Source organism: Sinocyclocheilus anshuiensis, unplaced genomic scaffold (genome assembly GCF_001515605.1).
Source record: "Sinocyclocheilus anshuiensis isolate Anshui unplaced genomic scaffold, SAMN03320099.WGS_v1.1 scaffold76, whole genome shotgun sequence".
Classification (NCBI taxonomy): domain Eukaryota; kingdom Metazoa; phylum Chordata; class Actinopteri; order Cypriniformes; family Cyprinidae; genus Sinocyclocheilus; species Sinocyclocheilus anshuiensis.
Genome location: NW_015557067.1, coordinates 127,930 through 138,453, shown reverse-complemented (window position 1 = coordinate 138,453; position 10,524 = coordinate 127,930). Strand labels below are relative to the sequence as shown.

At 37.8% G+C, this 10,524-nt stretch overlaps 1 protein-coding gene across 1 annotated transcript in view; it reads right to left on the bottom strand.

The window, feature by feature from the left end:
* The window catches only part of LOC107676688 (polypeptide N-acetylgalactosaminyltransferase-like 6), a 210,147-nt gene that overhangs the window by 151,157 nt on the left and 48,466 nt on the right, over nucleotides 1–10,524 (bottom strand). Inside the window, exon 4 of the mRNA XM_016471327.1 lies at nucleotides 2,349–2,487. Within this exon, the coding sequence (XP_016326813.1) occupies nucleotides 2,349–2,487 (139 nt within the window). The remainder of the gene's footprint in view (nucleotides 1–2,348; nucleotides 2,488–10,524) is intronic.

Genomic DNA, 10,524 nt, shown 5'->3' with positions numbered 1-10,524 from the left:
GCATAAACATAAAACCATGTCTGCATTTGTCGGAGAAATGACAAACAACAAGTGCTACTCTACACTGCTCAAAACTCGCGTTTGAATCGTCAGTGGCAAATTCTTCAAATATAAAAAAGGTACTTGCAGTCTGTGAGTCAGAACAGCCGGCATTGTAGTCTACTCTACCAGGATCAGGAAACAGTCCTCCATACAATGCACTGGACACATCTGAATATTTGGGTTAAACTGTTCTGGAACAGTGTTGTAAATACAACTTAACCACTGATTTCTAGTCGTGTTCTCTTTTGGAAGGCCAAACAAAGTAGCTTCGCTTTCAATGAAACAGCGTCACACACAGCGGCCTTGAGTGAGCGGAGGCCGGAGGCCTAGAGTGAGCCGCGGCCTAGAGTGAGCGGATGCCAGCTTGAGTGAGCAGAGGCGGGCAGGCTTGAGAACAGCGCGGCCGGAGGATTCGATGAAGGAGCGTCCGGCGGGCTTGCGGCAACCACATGTGACGACCCCGATCCGGCGATCCACAGCACGAAGTTTATGCATTTCCTCAGCGACCAGCACGGATCAGCTCTAGGCATGACGAAGCCGATATCCTCTTTTGGAAGGCCAAACAAAGTAGTTTCGCTTTCACAACGAAACACAGCGTCTTCACGACATGGCGGTGGTGGCAACAACAATACTACAGCGAGAATAAAAGTTACGCCTTCTTTCTTTGCGTGAACATTTGGGCGGCGTTATGCAAATCTTACGACATCATGACGTAGACATGTGGGGGCGTGTTAGAACGAGCCGTTTTAGGTAGGCATGGTTGACTCTTAACTTTTATAAAGAATATCTCTTTGGATTTGAGACTTTAGTCTTTGCAACTTTACAGATCTTCTTTATGCAACCGCATCATATGACCCCTTTAAATGGACCTTAAGCTCATTCTGGCAGAATAAATTGTATTTTAGTTATCGACAACCCTGTAATGAATCGGTCCTCCTTTAGACAGTGACTCTTTGGTACATGAGTTATAGAGAGATTTGTTCTTGCCAAGGGAAAATCCATGGCAGTGGAGACATTCAAGGGAAGGTAATGGTGCAGAGCATTCTGAGAACAATTAACGATCAATCCATCAAGGTGCTCATTTAGATGGAAGTGTGAAACCAGACCTTCTCCTTCAAATCCTGCTAAATGGATGGACTGCACCAAACTAATGCTGTCTCTCTTTTTTGCCTTTACACTTTAACACTGATGATTAAGCACTTTCATTGTCATCTGTGCAACAAAATGTTCTTAAGAATAATGTATTCTGTAATCCAGTCAAAATCGGAGACATTACCATTCAAAACTTTTGGGTTACTAATATTTTTTATGTTTTTGAAAGAACATTTATTTGATCAAAAATACAGAAAAACACTAAAACATTCTGAAATATTATTACGATTTAAAACAAATTTTTACTGTTTTAATATATATATTAAAATATAATTTATTCCTATGATGCAAAGCTGAATTTTCAGCAGCGATTACTCCAGTCTTCAGTGTCAAATAATCCTTCAGAAATCATTCTAATATGCTGATTTGCTGCTCAAGAAACATTTCTTATTATCATCGATGTTGAAAACAGTTGTGCTACATAATATATTTGTTTGTTTTTTCAACATGGGCTGTGTTCACACATTTTTATTTACTATATACCAATTTATTTTTAATATAATATATAATTAATTTAACAGTGGGGATACAGAAATAAAGTGAGTCATATTCGACTCATCTCAATATACTGTCTCCCATGAGGCAAACCACTGCAAAATAAATAAGCTTTTATTAGGCTCCTGATATGACTCCAGTCTTCATCTTGTGTGAGTCCTCATGATTTCAAACAATTTTCAAAAGACATACTTATTTATTGCATATGTAAAACTTGTAATGATGGAAAAAAAAATCCTAAGTGGATCTTTCGGTGAAAATGTCATTTTTAAGAAATTTGGGGGTTCATGGTCATAATTTTATTCACAACAATATATAATTAACACAGAACCACTGACGTTCAAAGATGTTTAAGGTAAAATCTCAAAGCTTTAGGCTAACATTTAAAAAAAAAAAAAAGTTAGTTATCCCTGCTCTCCCTTGTTTTGATGTTATATGACAGCAAAAGGTGCACAAACAGAAAAATCTTTCAGCCTTGAAATCACTAAGCTAATTCATCCTAATTAGATTAACTTCTCATTTAGGACGAAATCATTAATTAAAACACATTGTGTAAGTATGGCCTGCCACGGATCGTTAAAACGCTGATGTCTAGCTCAAGCTGTGCGGCTCTGGAGGCTGGTTACTGTGAACATGCTGTGAGAATCAGCTCTACTCACTTTGGATGTCTGATGTCAGGAAGGGAGCGGTCCAGAGCGATATTGTTGCTGACGTAGATGTTGAAGCCATTCTCTTTGTATACGGAGTCATCACACTCATCCTCTGCGAGTGGGTACGGTTTCCCATGCTCCCCTTTTCCTGAAACAGATGCGGTCAGACGTCAGCAACCATGCTGAGCACAGCCAAGATGTTGACAAGGTGAGCATGTGTGTACTAACAATGACCATGCACCACCCCAAAGATAGAAACTACTGCTGTGAGTACTGACAATTTATTTTATTATTATTTTATGACTGAATAGCTGAAACAACTTAACCAATGAGCCCTGAATGATGACCAGACATACTCCAGTATGAAGGCTCAACATGCTGACCAAGTTGCTGGCTCTGCAGTGTACATTATGAGCTCCGCCGCTTTCCTCTGTGTCTCTCTGTCATAGTTGATGGAAATCCTACTTATCATTACTTAATGGAATATTCAAATAAAATTTTTAATTCTGTCATCATTTCATCCTCATGTAATTCTACATCTGTATGCCTTCTTCTGTGGACCACAAAAAAAGTTATTCTGCACTGCAGTATGTGATGCTCTTTTCTATACAACAAAAGTATTCTATACGGCCATAGAGCTAGACTGTCTCATTTTCACATATTCAATGGCCAAGAAAAGCACTATATAGAGTGTATTAAGAGGGAACCTCTACTACATACCCTTTTTACTAATGGTTGTAACTTTATAACTTTAACCCACACATCTAACTAGGGTTGTCAACCGTTCCGTATAATATGGAATCGTTCCGAATTTAAGGCATCAAAGCGTTCCGTATGAAAGCCATACAGAATGCAGTTTGTCCCGTATTTAAGGCATATGCCGTATGACCACCTAGACCATAGGAATAACAAACTCTAAATTGAGAATTAATCATTTGTGGACAAGTGTTTGATATGTGAACATAGCTGTTCGAGGAAGGCTTTAAGACCAAGCGGAATCCTCTCCCACTTCACAGCGATAATGTAAATATTCTTTGTTCCAGTTCTCTGTATAATTTATTCACTGTTTGAATAACAGTGAAAGTGAAAGCATTATAATTAGTACTTACAATTTTTTTATTAAATTATGCTCAAGTTAAATACAAATCCAGTCGTATTAAACATGTCTTATGACATGACACCCATATCTGATACTTGCCTAAAAAGATGGGTTTATGATAGGGATGCAGCGATTAACCGGTTTCACAATTAACCGCGCTTTAAAATGTCACGGTTAATTAATCGTAAAGCCTCCGCTACACCGAGTGTTTCTGTTGCACAGAACGGAACAGTTGCAACGTGCGCAAAACGAAAACAAAGTTACACTAGCGGTGCACCAGCTTAAAATGCTGTGCTTATCAGAGACACGGAGGCTACTACACCCACTAGATTAACTATGACAGAGGAACCAAACAGCAATTCTTTATTTCCACCAGAGAAATGCCTGAAGTCGATAGTGTGGGACCATTTTGGGTACACCAAGAATGACCAGGGTGTCATTTAAATATTGCCGTAAAAACTGCTGCTAAAGAGCGAATACACGGCTTTAAACTATTTTAATGCACGACGTGAAGGCAAGACTGACGCGAAGCTACGGCTCGTTAACTCAGTATTCTGCCCACTTCAGATCAGACAGATGAAATAGTGTGGTAAGATCACATTTATTTGAATTAATTAATTAATTAACATTTAGCTACTTGAATTAATTATTTAATCGAGAGAGAGGGAGAGAGAAGTGTGTGTGTGTGTGTGTGTGTGTGTGTGAACCTGCGTCAGCCCGTCTCTCTACAAACATGTGAGTTTAGTTACTTAGTGATTTTACCCTCTCCTTGCTGATGAATAGCAATTGTAGCAATTCAGTATTTAAGCTATTTTATTAATAAAAGTCACGGGGCAGGGTTCACAACAAGTTTGTGTCCTCGTGAATGTGTGTATGTGTGCGCAGCACGATCTCCGATCTCACAAACCAAAATAATAGACATGATTTTCTCAGGCCACATGTAAATTCATATGAATTATTATAAAAATTATTAAAATTAATATGTATGGATGACAGTTGATTACAATGATAGTTCAGTTTATTCCCCTCATTATTAATAGTTTCCCCTGTGGGATAAATAAAGTTAATTGTACTATATTAATAATACTTATTAACATTGTTATTTATAATCCCTTTTATAGTATAATACTTAAGTCAAAAACCAACAAGATTTTTTTTTTTTTTTACCATGTTTCCAGTTTTCTGCCTCAGGTCCAAAAGAAATGTAAAGAATGTACAAACTGAAAACACTAAATACTGATCTATTTTCATTAGTTATTTTCAAAATGGAAATACTGACATGGATGTTTACAGAGCAGAGGTCACCTTTTTAATTCCAATTGGAGAGATGGACTTTTGTTTGTCTTTATTATTATTATTATTATTTTGTGCTGTATTATTGGTTACTGTGTTATTTATCTTTCTAAAGGCAGCAATAAATAACACTTTATTATCTAAAGAGTGTCCATGTGATTTTATACATTAATAATTTTGTGAAATGAATAAATGCATAATAATGAAACCGTGATTATTCCTCAGACAATAATCGTACCAACAAAATCTATTATCGTTGCATCCCTAGTTTATGATGTGCATTGCTAATAGATTACACTAACATTAGGCTTAGCCTTACCCTGGAGTTGGTTTACCCTCCGCCTATGGATACAAATATTTTACATTTAAGTAACTTCTAGCGCATTCTTAGTCAACCTTGGACCTCATTCTTGAAACACAAAATGATCAATGAAGTGTCAAGCATCAAAAGTAGTCCATATTAAATTTGTAAGTTCTCTTTAATTGAAAAATATAAATTTTCATATATACTAGTACTGTACAGGGCCTTCGCTAGTGGGGTGAAAGGTGGTGACAATTATAGGGGGCCCCATTGCCCAAAGAGTTTAATGAAAACATCAAAAACATGCAATTTAGTTAAAAATACTTTCCAAATATCTCCTCTCTCCCCTCCATAAAAATTGTTTAGTTTGACGGTTATTAATAATTTCAGCTCAGTCAGCTACAAAAAGGAGAGGGACCCAATAAAATCACAGGTCCCACCTCGGCTAGTGAACAGAACCAATCAAAGTTAAGGCTGTTCCGAGAACAGTTGAAGTCAGAAGTAACGTTACAGTGGAAGTGAGACTGACTGAAACTGCTGGGGAAAAAATCTGGGTACCAGTAATGTCACAGGGCCTAAAATTAACACTCGCCAAGCACCAAATGTGAGTAAAATTCAGTGTTGCCGAGTATATGTAACAGTATCAGTCGCCAGTTGGCAGGTACAACTTTTACGAAATATAACAATGCAATGTAGTGGAAACAACAGCCTGTTTTTAAAGATATTTGCTGTTTCTGACGTAAGCTAATAAAATAATATTTTCCGAAGACGGGGGAAAAATCTGGGTACCAGTAATGTCATGAAAAGGAGAGGGAGGCCAGGAGAACTGCTTAATCAGTCTATCAAAACGTTCCTTTGCAAGACAGGTTAATGCACTGTCATTGTGATGGGATGCCGTGCACCTGATAATTTCGCTGCCCAATTTACTTTCGCGGGAACAGTACACCTAAGAGCTGCTGCCCGCACCCTCATGCTGGTACATCTCATTATAACGATTGTGCGCTCAAAGTTCCCCTCTTTCTGTGCTATTATGTAGTTTGCTATATTGTATAATACACACAGAAATGTGCATCACTATAAAATTATATATATATATATATATATATAAAAATACATCATACACATGTAAATGCAGACATCAAATTGACTTCTCTGTGTGCTATTAGGGGACCATTATTTATTTGTATTTATGTATGTATGTGTTTATTTTCTGTTTTGTTATTTCATAAAAAAAAAAATAAAAAAAAATACATGGCACCAGATGTGGGCCTCACTGCCCATATCTTATACCATATGATTTGAGTAGGGCAGTGAGGGCCCACATCAATATTTTTTCAGGGGGGCCAGAATTCCCTTTCTAGGCTTCATGACCCGAGAATGTGGCGACACATACCTGGGGTTACGCCACCTAAACAGTGCAGAGAAGTAGGCTATAGTTTAAAAGGTTGTGCTTGTTCGGCTGTACACATATGCTGAGCCGCTTCAGTCAGCACACCAGTAGCGCTTCAACGGACGAAAACACACAATTATGTCAAAATACGCAGTTTTGGCGAGTAACCTCGTAAACGTAGTCTTAAATGACCATAAAGAGTTTGGAGAAGATATGTGTAAGATCCGCGTCATGTGCATCAAGTTTTAAAGAGGCAGCGCTGCTTTTAATGGGGGGTTATCGCTGCTCTCCCTGCTCTCATCCATACTAGGCTACATGGATGCGCAGGGAGTTCTTGCCCAGAACCATACCGCCAATCCAAACTGTATGTCAATCATCTTTGACGATAGTGGTCCTGACAGAAATGGCTTTCAATTATACTGTAATGTTGAATGGCTATAATTAATAGGTAAAATTGAGGGAAAATGTATTTAATAGAGACACCAGTAGCAGTCTTGGTATCAATACTTCATTAATAATATACTACTTAGTAAAAATATGTCATTTAAACATATTTAAAATATACTATCTTTATGTTGTTTCTACGTAAGTAAAGTAAAAGACAAATTAAAAACATTGTAAATATGTTTAGTCATTGTAGTAGTAATGACTGCCTGTTTTTGCAAAAAGAGTTTCATGGCCGGTAAAAAAAAAATGTTGGCCGGTAAATTGGATCACATCACCGGCCATTGACAGGTGTGGCAAAAAGTTAGTTTTAGGCCCTGTATATACTGTATAAGTAAGTGAAGTGACATGTGGCCAAGTATGGTGACCCATACTAGGAATTAGTTCTCTGCATTTATCCCATCCAAAGTGCACACAAACAGCAGTGAACACACACACACACCGTGAACACATACCCGGAGCAGTGGGGGAGCTGCGGCACCCGGGGAGCAGTTGGGGGTTCTGTGCCTTGCTCAAGGGCACCTCAGTCGTGGTATTGAAGGTGGAAGAGAGCGCTGTACATTCACTCCCCCCACCTACAATCCCTGCTGGTAAGAGACTCGAACCCGCAACCTTTGGGTTACGAGTCCGACTCTCTAACCATTAGGTCACGACTTCCCCCGTGGGAAGTACTTCCCCCAATATATATATATATTGTTTATTATGTCCCTCATTTTTCTATGAAAAACCACAGTTGTCCCTTATTTTCCTTTTCTGAAGTTGGCAACCCTACATCTAATGCTTTTTGACATAGCAAATGTAATGCGGAAAATGCGGACGGAATCCAGTAATAAAAACAGTTTTAATGTATAAAACTGAATGTCAAGGAAATTTGCCATTTAGGACGAGTAAATCAAGAATAGATATGTATAATGAAACAATTTGCTGTATGAAATAGTGTTATGCGTGTCTGTGTGAAAGAGCAGTGTCGTTACTAAAGCACGCGTGTCGCTCATGCAGGTGCGAATTAACGCACAGGCTTGCCTAGGGGCCCCACGTGTGCAGGGGCCTCGGATTGGCCAGACTATTTTTTTATTATTTACTTCAGCGCAAACAAAAAAGACTCTCATTGGCCCATAAGAAACATCAAAGGAGCATTCGTTGCAGAGCATCTGACAACATTAATGTCTTGTATTGTAGAATGCAAGCTCAGCACCGCAGAGAGTTTGCGCGATCGTTAAATCGAAATCGAATGTAAAACGCACATGCGCATTCAAAAGCGATTTTAATACCCCACGTTTTGAGAGTGACTCCGATGCGCGCAAATTAGGCTACATAACATATCTAGGCTGTTATTAGTATGTAGGCTATAATAGGTTTTGTAGTTGTCTATAGCTCTGCATCATGCTTGAAAAAAATTGGTCTCTATTTGCACTTTGAATATAGAGAAAGCACTTATTGTTCTCACTTAATACGACTAAGAAAGAACTGTTGTTTATTTTTTGTTATTTATACTGTTTTATTTCTATGTTCAATTTGTGAAAAGGAGTTCAGTTAGGAGGTCAAACGTTCTAGAAGCTCATAATTCATGTACAGTTCTAAGGTCTGAAGAGACTCACATGAAATCATACAGGAGAGAAGCCAGTCAGTTGAACAAAACCTTTTACAGTGCTTGAGTGTTTTTGTTTTTACTGCATATGTGATGCGATCTAGGAAAACCCACCACATGGTGAAATTTTACCTTTTTTAGGTTTTGATACCATATGAAAGCTGGGTTCAAGCCCTTTCTAAAACTGTTTTTATTTTCTCCATAGCTTGATCCAACGGGTTTTCCCAGATCGCATCACATATGATAATTCATACTCAGAAAGTAGAACTGAAATGACATTTATTATAAGATGATTTGTTAAATAAATTTTTCCAGTCATGTATTTGGTCATTGAGAATTTTTTTTTTAATGTGTAAAAATCTCATGTTTCCTCTCGTAAGACATGAGAGGAAACATGAGATTTTTACACATTAAAAAAAAAATTCTCAATGACCAAATACATGACTGGAAAAATTTATTTAACAAATCATCTTATAATAAATGTCATTTCAGTTCTACTTTCTGAGTATGAATTATCATATGTGATGCGATCTGGGAAAACCCGTTGGATCAAGCTATGGAGAAAATAAAAACAGTTTTAGAAAGGGCTTGAACCCAGCTTTCATATGGTATCAAAACCTAAAAAAGGTAAAATTTCACCATGTGGTGGGTTTTCCTAGATCGCATCACACACACATATATTATTATTTCTTAAAAAATAAGTGTAACACTTTTTTATATTTAATGTAAAATAATTTATTTTCAATTAAATTATTTAATTTCCTTTACAGGCCATGTTTGCTGGAGTCACACTTGGGTAACTACCCTTGGCTGGCTGACTCGTGGCCTACCAGCAACTTCTCTCAAAATGGAAACGACTCTGTCAACTGCTGTGCAGGCAGACTTGATTCCACAGATCAATACTACAACAGTAAGATCTCTGTCATGGGCGTTCCCCTACATTATGGTACTGTCACACTTACAAATCAAATCTCCTATAACTCATTAATCTGTTTTCCAGCTTCAGGATTATCCAATTATCTGAGCCAGAATGGGAAGTACAGCCCAACCTCTAATGAAGGCACAATATACTGTACCATTAACCGAGCCGATGCAGATGGTCATGACGTGTGCAGCCTGTACTCTCAGGGTCCAGACCCATACACCAGCACACCAGTCCTCTCCAAAACTGACCTCTACAGCATAGAGCAGGACCTGGATCAGTGGAGCCTTCAGTCCAGCAACAGTGGAGCAGATTATGCAAAACTTCAGTACCCAAGAGGCGAAAATGGTAGGAGTGACATTGATTTCAATCATGAGGGTTAAGGGATTGGTCCTTTAGGTATTAGGCAGGAATTATGCAGACAGATTGGAGCAACAAGTGCTGCAACAAATGCTGATGTCAATTTTATGCAAATGGACTTGAGTTTAGCCTTGTTTCATGCTGTTTTACAGCCAAACTGATGAAGCAGAAGTCTCTAGGACAAACCTCTTCACCAACTTGGTCTGATGTGTTGTCCCTACATTCAGTACAAAACAAGGAGGTTCAAAACACAGACAAAAGACACAGGTAATAACCATTCTAAGGCAGAACATTTGTATATGTCCAGATAAGCATGGTAGTTTGTGGTAAATGTACAAAAAACATGCTGTGATCATGATACATGATCAAAAAGCCATGGTTACATGTCATTGAAATGGTTCATATTTGAAAATATTTGAAAGTATTACCAATACCATGTTGCATGTCCAAAGACTGTGGTACAGTAAAAAAAAAACATGATACTACTATGGTAAATGTCCACAAACCATAATATCATGTCAAATGACCATGGTATTTGTTGTTCAAAAATCAATTTTAATACCACAGTCCAAGCTCTTGGTACCATGTCAAAAACATCATAATACCATGGTACATACTGTATCTAAAAATTATGGTATTACTATGGTGCATGTCCAAAGCCATTATACTGCATGATAAAACCATTGTAATGCCATGCTGCATGTCTAAAAACTGTTGTATAATTAAAAAAAAACATGCTAATACCATGGTAAATGTCAAATAACCATGGTACCATGTCAAAAGAACAT